The sequence below is a fragment of the Vanacampus margaritifer genome, chromosome 20 (assembly GCF_051991255.1).
Source record: "Vanacampus margaritifer isolate UIUO_Vmar chromosome 20, RoL_Vmar_1.0, whole genome shotgun sequence".
Lineage (NCBI taxonomy): Eukaryota > Metazoa > Chordata > Actinopteri > Syngnathiformes > Syngnathidae > Vanacampus > Vanacampus margaritifer.
In genome coordinates, this window is record NC_135451.1 from 13338135 (window position 1) to 13350218 (window position 12084).

General features: G+C 41.7%; 2 protein-coding genes across 8 annotated transcripts in view; one reads left to right on the top strand and one right to left on the bottom strand.

Moving 5' to 3' along the window:
- Nucleotides 1-12084, top strand: part of acad11 (acyl-CoA dehydrogenase family, member 11) — a 28444-nt gene that overhangs the window by 4486 nt on the left and 11874 nt on the right. For all 7 annotated transcript variants that reach the window (XM_077555160.1, XM_077555156.1, XM_077555158.1 and 4 more), the window contains exons 13-21: nucleotides 425-532; nucleotides 1345-1443; nucleotides 7962-8031; nucleotides 9065-9150; nucleotides 10016-10087; nucleotides 10351-10505; nucleotides 10583-10699; nucleotides 11016-11125; nucleotides 11201-12013. In XM_077555160.1, the coding sequence (XP_077411286.1) occupies nucleotides 425-532; nucleotides 1345-1443; nucleotides 7962-8031; nucleotides 9065-9150; nucleotides 10016-10087; nucleotides 10351-10505; nucleotides 10583-10699; nucleotides 11016-11125; nucleotides 11201-11309 (926 nt within the window). In that variant the 3' untranslated portion in view covers nucleotides 11310-12013. The remainder of the gene's footprint in view (nucleotides 1-424; nucleotides 533-1344; nucleotides 1444-7961; nucleotides 8032-9064; nucleotides 9151-10015; nucleotides 10088-10350; nucleotides 10506-10582; nucleotides 10700-11015; nucleotides 11126-11200; nucleotides 12014-12084) is intronic.
- On the bottom strand, nucleotides 2798-5985 carry ackr4b (atypical chemokine receptor 4b). Its single transcript, XM_077555167.1, has 2 exons — nucleotides 5895-5985; nucleotides 2798-5065 (listed from the first exon to the last, which is right to left on the bottom strand). Exon 2 carries the CDS (start codon nucleotides 5057-5059, stop codon nucleotides 3941-3943), a length of 1119 nt encoding a protein of 372 aa, XP_077411293.1. The 5' UTR covers nucleotides 5060-5065; nucleotides 5895-5985; the 3' UTR covers nucleotides 2798-3940.

Genomic DNA, 12084 nt, shown 5'->3' on the forward strand with positions numbered 1-12084 from the left:
AAAATGTAGACAAAAATGACCTTCAAATTAGAGTAAAAAAAAGTTTCACTTCATTATTTCTTAACTTATCTCTTTGATACTTTCATTTAATCTTGAAAGTCCTTCTTTGATTGACTGATAAGTGTCGGTTAAGAAAAACCCACCAATAGACTTGTTCGGGTCAAAATTCCAAGGGTTTCTCCAGGTGGACGCTTCAAAAATTCCGCAACACTTCAAAGGTCATCACTTGCCCTAAAAACACGACTCAAATGGAGCATTATTCATGTCGGCCGTAGAATATGTTGTGTACTTTACTAATCAATTCTTTCTTTCCTGAATTGATTTGTTGTGAAGAATTGAAGCGTTTTGTTTTGTTTTTTAAGCTCCACCAAGATGGCGACCGTGGCTATGACGCGCAACACTTTTCTTCTTCTCCTGTCAACAGACACGGGGAACATGGAGGTGCTGCACATGTTTGGCAGCGAGGAACAAAAGAGGACGTGGCTGCAGCCTCTGCTCCGAGGAGAGATGCGCTCGTGCTTCTGCATGACAGGTGACTGGACGCCTCTACATGTCAGGAACTTTAAGCCATTACTCTTTTTTTGAGAAGCTTTTTGTTAAATCTTCGTGGTGGTTCTCTGCCGAGCGGTCCTGCAAAAATCTATGAGTAATTTCTCCCAGTTTTCCCCTCCGTTTGGTGGCTATGCTGCATGGAAACAGCTGCAAGGCGAGAGGTAATCAGAGCGGGTGTGAACCTCCCCCAAGGCTTTTCCAAACACGTCATTTCATAGTTTTCATGGATATTTTGACGATTTTTTGAGGGGGGAATGAACATGATGTGTGAAGAAAAAAGTATTTGTTGTTGTTACTGGTAAGTTTCTGATATATATATAAAAAAAAAAGTGACAAGGGTGTACTGACCTCCCTTTACTATCCTTAAAATGGAATAAAAGTCAGTTGTCTATAATGATTGCCTTAATTGTACTCAAAAAATACTTGAATGAAAAGTTTGAATACAAATGGCGTACAAACCTAACAGCATAATAATAATAATAATAATAATAAACTGCTCTGTTTTCTTTGCCAATTTTGGAAAAATGAGTCTGCAATCACGATAAAAAATATCTTCCTTTTGAAATTCCTAATGCTCATATTTAGCAAAAGAGAGGTCTCATGTTTGATTAAAATGGCCTTAAAAAGTTTTAGTCTTAAATTTGGCTTCCCTAAACTATTCTTCGCTAGAAATATTTTTACATACTATTTAACTTGTTTATTTTATGACTGTCAAAAGGGCTGATCACTAATTTTAATTCCTCCCTAATTCATTTCACTCTGTGATACTCAAACCCAGTTGTGCTTCCTCAGAGCCCGACGTGGCGTCCAGCGACGCCACCAACATGGCCTGCAGTCTCCACCGAGAGGAAGACCAATTTGTCATCAATGGGAAGAAGTGGTGGAGTAGCGGTGAGTCCGCCCTTTCTTGATTTTGTCCATATGAGTCATTGAACGTGACGTGTTTATTTCCAGGGCTGATGACATGCTCGCTCGCTCCACTTGATCAGTGCTATGCTTCGGCTTGGCCGAATAAACATACTTTGTTTATTGGTGGTGTTTGAATTGGATTTAGCAGAGTGCTTTTCAAACATTAAGATATTTATGGGTCTGGCTGGGGCCGCTGGTGTGTCTGTGGAAGGTTTTCCTGCACTCTTGCTCCTCAAAAGTTTGTGCTTTTTTAGCAACTTGGAAAATGTGACATTTTGCGACTTGTTAAAAAGGCGAATTAGCAACCCCATGGGGGGGGGGGAGAAGAAATCTTTCCTTCTCACATCCCGCTGGTTCTGGTTGGCTTCCAACTAACGAGGTCATTTTTGAGACCAGAGCGAACACCCAAAGCTCATATTAGTGTTGGAGATCGTGATTGTCCCAATTATTATGCGCTGACCCGTCGACGCCCCAGATGGGATGCGAGATCTTGTTTGTTTGTTTGTTTGTTCGTCTTCCCCGCCCATGTTTGACTGAGACGGCTAATCGTTCTTGGGTCCAAGAAATTTCTCTCACTTGGGAAAGAATGTGAACATTTTAAACAGCTTTTCTGAACTAGTGCCTCTAAATGAGTAATGAGGGAAATACGGCCTTGATAGTCTTTAAAGCGTTGCCGTTCATCATGTACAATAATAAACATGAGCTCAATTAAGTTATTATGTTGTGTATGGCCCTTGAAAGACTTGATAATAACTGATGGGAAAAAGGTTCCCCGCCCCTGTTCTACAGGGACTCATAACATCTCCATCTTGCTGCAATCTCACCAAAACAAAAGACATTGTTGACAATGAGCGAGTGTCGTCTCAAGGGTGTTTCCCCGAATGTGTCCTCTCCCGTGTTTTGGATTGCGTTTCTAGAATGACATCCCTTATTATGACGCAGCAGCTTTTTTTCCCTTTTTTTTTCTTCTTTTTTTCCCATTGTCTCTGTGTAAACAGCACGCAGGACACGGTGATCCCTTCCAAATGCTTGCGGTGGACCCTTTCAGTTTAGCCAGTGCTGTGGAAAGAGGATGACTAACAGGTACTGAGGATGGAAAGAATGAAAAACTGTTGGAATCCTGTTAGGCATGGGAAGACTCTGGCTTGCTTTTATGTACTTTGAATGAATCGGCATTGACATTTTTTATTTTCCACCCTAACTGGTCAACAACTGTTTAGTCTGACGATCCTAGTCCACACCCAAAACAATAATTTTTTTTTTTTAAAAACAACATGGAAAAGCAATGCAAATTCTTGTTTTGGGTACCAAAAGGAGAACTTGTGGTACAAGTCAGTGAACATATTAGTCCTTTTAATTCAATCAACATAACATACAATTAAGACAAAATACATTTGTTAGGCTGCTGTGTCTATAAAATGTACAAAAATGCTCATCTAAATGTTCAACACGAGACTCCATCAATCTCATTACATTTCAACTCCTTCAAAATAAGAACCGACCTTGCTGCCATTCTTTTTGTAGTCCCAAGCTGAGGGTCTCACACTGAACCAGACGCAACTCAATTGTCAGACATTTGATTCGTTACCATCAATTCACTGAAAGCGGTTAACCGTCGTACCAGCTTGTGTGTTATGAATAACTTAAGGTCCTCTAGTGGTTGTGGTTCCGTAAGTTTCTTTGCTGGCCACACAGACCGTATGCGAGAGATACACATACTGTCCATCGGGACAAATTTGGACATTGTACAAGTCCCAATGATCTGATATGACAATTAAAAAATATCTGAATCGTTATCCTGAGGTGTGCGTGTGTGTAACGAGTGATTTTCCCTGGCAATAATCGTAAATGTTCATTTCTGCTTGCAAATCCTTATGAGTCACCCAAGTCACTCACCACAAGATAAAAAAAAAAAAAGTCTAGCTCCTATTTCTTCTTCTACTACTGTTTTCCAAAGAGTCTGAATGTACTGTGGCACAATACTGCCTCTCACAGGTCCGTCTTGGTACTACAACGGGTAGTGTTTTGTGTGGGGTGCAATGTGCTGTGTTGATCATATCGAGTAAACCACACACTGTAAACTCACAATTTTTTTGTTCTTGTTTTTTTACTGCTTGTGTGGAATCTCTCACATACTCTGAATCGGTTAAGATTTTAAAAATACGTTTATGTGTTCAGTGAGCAGCCGTCCGTATTTGTGTGCTCGTTCCTTAACGCCCTGCAGATGGCGCCGTAGCCCCGGCTAATAGGAAAGTAGTAATTGCGTAAGATATATCATTTTCACTGAGTAACTGAATTATAAACCTTTTTGAGAGTGCGTGATTTACAATTTTTCCACTAAAGGACTCAGTCCATATCCCCTGCAATACTGTACTGACCATTTGGTCTTACTTTAGCAAGCACGCTTCTCCAGCTATCTAGGACCAAAATAGTATTTATCCTTTCTCAGGACGATTAGCGACTAGCTGTAGTTGTCCTTCTACATGCTGAAGGTGCTGGTGTCCGTCTCATCAGACCCAGACTGCGACTGGTTCTGATTGCGCGTGTTTAGCGCAATCTCCACCGCCGGCTCGCCGTCCCCCGGCCTGGGATGTCTCCCGATTCGCTGTCCGAGGCGCTTGGCGGTTTTCAGCACGTGACCCTTGAAGGAGGACCCGATGAAGGCGTAGAGGAGCGGGTTGATGCAGGCGTGGGTCAGCGCCAGGCTCTCGGTCACCTGCATGGCGTGGTCCAGCCGCTTGCTGACCTCGCAGTTGGTCACCAGCATGTAGATGATGTCCAGCGCTCGGCAAAGCTTCACCACGTTGTAGGGAAGCTGCGTTAGCAAGAAGACGGCGACCACCGCTAACAGGACGCGCAGGGCCCGCCACTTTTTGTCCCTGCGCACGCCAGGCGCTTGGCTCAGGGCCCAACCGACCCTGCAGTAGCACACCACCATAACCAGGAAAGGTACCACAAAGCGAAGGGTGACTTCCAGCAGCTCCAGGGTAGCCTTGGCGGGTCGGCCCATGCTGGGCGGGTACACGGCGGTGCAGTACATCCGGTAGTGGGAATGCTTGACCGTGGAGAAGACGAGTTCAGGCAGCCCCAGGAAGATGGCCACCGCCCACAACACCAAGCACACCAGCGCCCACTGCCTCCTCCCCCGGGGGCCCCTCGCCGTCCTGCCGACCGCGCTGTGAGCCACCGCCCGGTAGCGGTCCATGCTGATGCACGCCAGGAGCAGCATGCCGCAGCTGAAGTTGGCGCTGTAGAGGAAGGAGGTGAGCTTGCAGGCGGCCGCCCCCAACCTCCAGCCGTGCACCGCGTCCGCCGCCCAGAAGGGCAACGTGACGAGCAGCAGCAGGTCCGAGGCGGCCAGATTGAGGATGCAGACGTCGGTCAGGGTGCGCAGGCGCGAGCGCGAGGCGTACACCGCCACCACCAGGGCGTTGCCCGCCAGGCCCACCACCAGAGCCAGCGAGTAGATGACCGGGAGGAAGACGCCGGCGAAGGAGCGCACCGCCTCCTTGTCGCACACCGAGTGGTCGTAGCTGTAGTCGTAGCTGTCATTGTGGCTGAGGTCGTCGTCGTCGTCGTGGTAATAGAAATCCTCCATCTTTTTCTGCATGAGGGAAGAAGAATTGAACAGGAAGGAGTTTGATGGAATCTCTCCTGCATGGCTTCCCTATTGGTTTAATCCTCACAACCCTGCATGGCAAGTGAACACATCACTAAGCATCCACTTGCCGTTTTCAACTTTGTTCTCGTCTTTTCTCTGCACAATCATGACCAGTATTTAGCCCCCGCGGGAAATTTGTCCGGATTTTGTAGAAACGTCGACCCAACCGTAAAACACGACGATCCAACAAGGGCAATGATTTAGTGTTTTAGAGTGCAAGGTTCGTTATGCAATGGATGAAGCAGACGGAACATTCCGAAATGTATCAAGTATTTTCCCTGCTGCCAGGCTGGAACAAGTGATGCCGTTCATTATTTGTGTACACACAAGCGAGTCCGCTTGGAAACATGAGCTGAAAATGACTGATTTAAAGATGATTTTGGTTCTTGGAATGCATAACAAAATATTGAAATTGCCACAATATTACTTACTACGCACTAATATCGGAATTAGTGCGGTTGCAAATTTCCCCTTGCCCTATTTTGCTATGAATGATGCAAATGGCTCTCAGTAGGATGTGGTGCAGCTAAAACGGATTTGTAATTAACATCTCTGTAATTGATTCCATAAAAAAATGAACTATCGTTATCACCATTTGGTTGTAAAGTCTACTCAAGCGGGACTTTGACTTCTCGTTAAACTCTAAAGAGGAAAACAACTATTTTGTTTACATAGCATAACAGGAAATTATAGAATTAATTTAATAAACAGCAAAATAAACATGAATAACATTCAGTCCAACTACAGGGAGGGAAAAAAACTAAATTCTTACCGTCTTCTTGTTTTTTTTTTTTTGTCTGTTGCCGGTATTCAAATGTCCAACGTTCTCACACACACGTCGACGCTTGTTATGTGTCTGTGGAGCAAAGTTGTCGGAGAGAAAAAAAAAAACCACACACACACTGCAGCCCCTCCCTCAACTACCGGAGTACGCCCCGCCATTCATCGCCTGTGTGTGCGTGTGACTCTTGTGCAGTAAAGTCTCCTTTAGCTTCCTGAGAAGTCTTTTTGTTTACGTCCGCAAGCCAACACACAAACAACCAAGCAACACTTCACTAGTTCTGAGGTGAAGAAATGGAGCACGTTTTCTTGTCATATTGACTTGACTTGACTTGTACAAGTACGACTTTGGAAGGTCAAGGTTTTTGCATTATCTGCTACAAACTGCAACTTTTTTCCTCATAATATTATGACTTTCTTCTCATAAAAATGCAATTGACTTTTTTTTTTTTATTGTATTACTTTAAATAATAAATACAAAATCTCACTCTAATAAAATGCAGACGTGTATTGTAACTTTGCTAGAAAACTTTAGATTTTTTTTTTCTTGATTTTAGGGATTTTTTTTCTGAATTTGTATCTTTTTTTGTTATTTGAATGTCTCCTTAAATGTGAGTATTTTCTTGTAGTATTTGTTTTATTAATTTCCACTGTTTCCTTTTTTGCCTTGTAAACGTACAATTTTATTTTCTTTGCATGTTGTAAATTGCAACATTTTCTTGTATTATTTCAACTTTTTCTGTCAATATTACTACTATATTCTTTTAAAAGTACTTTTTTTCTCTCATATTGTTGTAAAATCCAGAATGTAACTTCACTGAATTTGTTTCCTGTATGATTGAGACTATTCTCAGAAAAAGTGTTTTTCTTGCTATAGTACTACTTTGTTCTTCTGCTTTTTTTCGTGCATTTTTTTGTCATCTTAACTCAAATTCAAACTTTTTTCTTTTTAACCCTCTTAGTCTTTTTCCTCATATTTAGTTTTCATTCTTATGAAACAAATTGTAGTAATTTCTCCATATCACGACCTTAATACAGGAAGGTTAAATTCTTTTCATTTGTTTTTCTTTTCAGTGTGACGACTTATTCGTACAAAAGGTCACCAATATGGCGCTTGTGTTATAAAAACAGTTTTGATAAGACAACGCAGAGCAGTAACTTGTTGTTCTGTCGCCGGCCGGTTTACACTGCGCAACATTCCTGCATGACGATGGAAAAAGAGGCTAAGTTTAGCAACAACAACAAAATCAACAAAAAGGGAAAATGTCTAACAGACGGGAGAGGGTATAAATAAAAAATAGACGTCGGGAAGGTTGTCGTTGCATTCCAGTGCAGATGGAGAACACGTTTGGACCTGACGGCTTCTGTCATTCTGTCTTGTGTAACGGGGGAACCCGGCATGCCTCAGGATGTCCTCTCTTGCAGCCATTTTGTGTGAAATTCGCAAAACTGTTGGGACGGATGCCAATTATACCTTTTAGAGAGTTAAGATGGAAGAAAACGAGCACTCTTCCACTTTTATGCTTAAATGAAGAACAGCGATTTATCTGTTAGGGTGTTGTGGTATCAAGTCAGAGAACAGATGTACAGTATTGTCTTCGGCGCAGCTCCAGTTGTGTATGAAAGTGTGCACATGTTGCATGTCTGGCGTCCACATGTCCCACGTGGCCTCGGGTTCGTTTGATGGAAATCAAAACAGGAAGGCTGGCTTTTTGGTGGCTGTAACTTTGCAGATGACGTTGGAGGCCGCGTGAGACCAAGTAGCCGCAAGTCGACATAAAAGCGGACCTCCAACCGGGAGAAGACAAAAACAAACAAAAAAAAAAAGAATGAAATCTGCTTCATCGCGCCTTTGTTTTCCCACCCTTGGCGAACATTTCAGGAAATAGAAATCAGCGTGTGGTCGGTCATCAATCCGTCACTGCCCTGGCTGTACTTTCCAGCTGGGGTGACATTTCCGAGCACTGGCTAACACACACATGAGGGTCACACAACGGTGAGACGCTCGTTCCCAAAGTTGAAAAGTGTTTATTTGTGTTTGTGTGTGTGGTCCTCACAGGTGCGGGACATCCTCAATGCAAAGTGGCCATCGTGATGTGCAGAAGTGCCTCCGAGGATGCCAGTAGCCGGTCAGTGGATGCTTTCTTACCTCCTTGTATTACAAGCGCTTTGAAATTTGAAACTGTGCATTTCTGGCCACTGCCAAGCTGTACCGCGAACAATAACTCTTTTTCAATTGATTCTCTTTATGGGGGGGGGTATGACTTCATTCAAATATGCTATAATAATCCTGTTTTCTCAAACTATTACAAATATAGATTTTTTTCGTGTGTGTGGAATATTCATGACTATTATTCTTTGAAAATGTTGATCTCATTTAAGAACTCTTCCATGAACTCTAGATGTGAATAAAATGGTAAAAAAAGGAATGGCTAATATTTATAATATTAAATGCGTCATGTAAAAAAAATGAGGCAAACATCCGCCAAACATAAAGTGGGTTAAAAAGAGACACACCCAGCAAATTGGGTTGAATAAATAGCCCAAAAAGTTGGGTCAAATGAATATCACACAAAACAAACCCAATTGTTTATTTTACAAACCAAATCTTTTTTTATTTTTTTCTAAAAAAATTAAAATATAAAATTATGGGGTTGTTTTGTGGGTTATTAATTTTTTTGCATTGCATAAATAACCCCAAAAAGTTTTTGGTGGCCCTTTTTGACCCAACTGTTTTTAGAGTGTGCAATTTTAGAAAAATAAAATTGTACACTCTAAAAACAGTTGGGTCTTAATTTCTTGTATAAAACAAACAGTTTTTTTCCCATTATGACTTTTTTGATGGGTCCAATATATATTTTACAAATTAGGACAAGAAATGCATGAGAATATATATGTATATATATATATATATATATTAGATTTTTTATTATAATTATTCTGTTGTTTTCCTGTTCCACTTACTGTTAAATGTGTCATTGAGAGTGTGGACTTTGGCCTTCTGTCACTACTTAAAGAAGTCATTATGGTGTTTATTTGGTGTTCAGAGCTTGTTTGTGCCGAGAAAAAAGCCACACCCAGGATATACAGCACAGCACGTCCTCATTCAGTTCAGCCACAACAAAACACTAATATATGAAACGTATTTTCCGTCGTTTGCAGACACGCCAGACACAGTATGATCCTGGTGCCGATGGATACGGCGGGCGTGAAGTTGATCAGGCCTCTCACCGTGTTTGGACAGGACGGTATGAACGTCGTTAGTGACACCTGTGCTGTGATGCACGTGCGCGCATCTTAGAGCTCACATTAATGGTGGGGAAAGTTTTGTGATGATTTGTCTTAGTCATTTTTTATTTCACAAATAAGGTGGCATGTAAACAGGGGTGTAGACTTTTTATCCAGTGTATAATTAAAGCAAAAAAAAAATACTTTAGCTATAAATATAAAAAGAACAATATTTTCTAATGTATAATAATAATAATAATTTTCTTTTCAAACTTTTTCTTTTTTAAATCACTGGCTGTTAATGTAAGTCAAACTCACGGTTTGGAACACCTGCTAGGCGGAGTCCGTTGGAAAGTAAAAGTGCCATTAGTTAATCATCACTCGAGAAATTATTGTTTGTCCTGTGAAATTGCTATGTCGGAAGTACAATAACTGTTGTTTAAATGATAACAATAGACACCCTTCATCTGCAGTAGAGTCAATGTCAGTTATTAACAAACCATCAGAAATACATGCATATACATACATAAGCCTTCTCAAACAAGCTTATGAATGCCAGAGTCATAAAATCTTCTGATTCTGACCTTTTTATAATCCTGCTACTACTGGGGCATCTAAAGTAAAACGAGTTACATTTGATTAGGCATTACATATACATGTATTAGCATCAAATTGCCCCATAAATAGGAAAACAACAGAATTTGGACTGATAATATTTTTGCTCAACTCCAAAAGTACTGATAAAATTTCAAAATATTTGCAGAATGTCCACAAAACAAATAACAAATTGATCAATGTGTCACTTATTGCATTGGATTGCATTACATGGTGTCCCTAATGATATGTCCACTGTCTGCTTAAGCCTAACTTGATGTCTTTTCCCAGACGCCATCCATGGGGGCCATTTTGAGGTGCATTTTGAAAACGTGCACGTCCCCGCCGCCAACCTCATTCTTGGTAGGTGGGAGCAGGCGTTTTATTTTTTTATCCAGCCCCCTAAACATTTACATTAAGAGTCCTGTCATATTTGTTGCAATAATTAAGCTGTTTCTTTTTCCCCAAAGTTATTTTAATAATCATGATGTAGTTTTTTAAAGTTTATTTTGTATTCATTTAATATTATTTTCTTTGCATATACATATTCACATGTGGTTTTGTGTTTGAGTCTTTTTACAATAATATAGTTGTCTCCTCTGCAAATGTTATCTTGTTGTTGTCAGGCGAAGGTCGAGGCTTTGAGATCGCTCAGGGTCGTTTGGGTCCGGGCCGTCTGCATCACTGCATGCGAGCCGTGGGCCTGGCCGAGCTGGCGCTGGAGCTGCTCTGCCGCCGCGCCGCCTCCAGACGAGCCTTTGGCAAGAAGCTTTACCAACATGTAGGCAACGAGCTCATAAAAGCCGCCGTCGACATCTAGTGGACAACTCGTGTCATGACGCGCACGTGTGTGTGTAGGAGGTGGTCGCTCACTGGATCGCGGAGTGCCGAATCATGATTGAGCAGACCCGCCTGCTCACACTGTGCGCCGCACACGCGCTCGATACGCTCGGCAGCCGCGCCGCTCGCAAACAGGTGACATTCTTGCCTGACGTTTACAAAACATCTTCAAATGTGCTCTTTGTTTTGCTTTTTCTTTGGCTTTTTTGGGGTGAGATGCTGCTACAGAAAATGTACTACTGTAGTTATGTAGTTATAAACATTTTCCACAGGATGGGGGGAAAAAATATGATTTTTTTTAAATCATTATTTTAAATTTGTTTATGCTTATTTTTGTTTGCAATTTGCCCACCTTTATTTCGCCTTCCAAACAAGTTAAATTGATGACCGTGTGTTCATTTGTTGTTTTTATGAAGTGAATTACGTGTGCGTGCGTGCTTGATCCGTGCAGATTGCGCTAATCAAGGTGGCAGCCGGCAGGATGGCGTGCAAAGTGGTGGATTGTGCCATCCAAGTGTTCGGAGGTGCCGGCGTCTCCGGAGATTTCCCTCTGGCGCAGATGTGAGTGTTGACTTGTCACACACAATAGAACCAAAAAAGAACAAAAACAAATCTTTTTTTTTTTTTTTTTTTCAGGTATTCCTACGCAAGAACTCTGCGTCTCGCTGATGGACCGGATGAGGTGCACTTGTCCGCCATCGCCCGTCTGGAGCTGAGAGATCAACTGGCCAAAGCTAAACTGTGACGTCATCATCACGTGACTTCCAAACGAGCTACGCAAGCACAAGGGAGGTCTGTCGCCGTTTTCTTTCCGGTCACATTTGGTGGTACCGTGCCGTGAAACCATAAAACAGGAATTCGAATTTAATAGAAGGAAGGGAACAAAGCGCCACAGTTGAGGTGAGGTGGTGGATTGATGCCAGATTGTGTAATGAGATCTCACATGTCCAGTTTCACTAATTATAGATTATGTACAGATTTTGTACTTTGTGTACAACTTCATATTGTCATTTTTTTAATGATGATGCCTTGGGGGATAAATAATGAGTTTGATCAATTAAGATGGATCTGATGACATGATCCATAAAGCCAAGCTGCGAACCAATCAGTCTGATTGATATGTACAATATGATATGTAGTGTCTAATGTTTCCAATTGAAATATAATGCATTTGTCACTGTTCACCAATAATGATTGCCTCACAAATGGGACGAGGAGAAACGGGCGTAAATAAATACATGTAAATAAATAACGTGTCTTAGCCGATTGTCATGTTTTATGAAGTGGCTTCCCCGCACAGCCACGCTGTTTTTTTTTTGCCACGTGGACATTTTTACAGCGCTCGGGCATCTTTTGAGGACTTTTTTTCTTCTTCTTTGTTGTTGTCACATCATGCGAGAGGCTCACAACGGGAAATGGTGACTGTCGACCACCTAAATTGTTATCAAGGTAAGAGAACTTCTTTACATGCAAAAAAAAAAAAATCCCAATCTATATAGTTACTGTGCAGATAATACGTC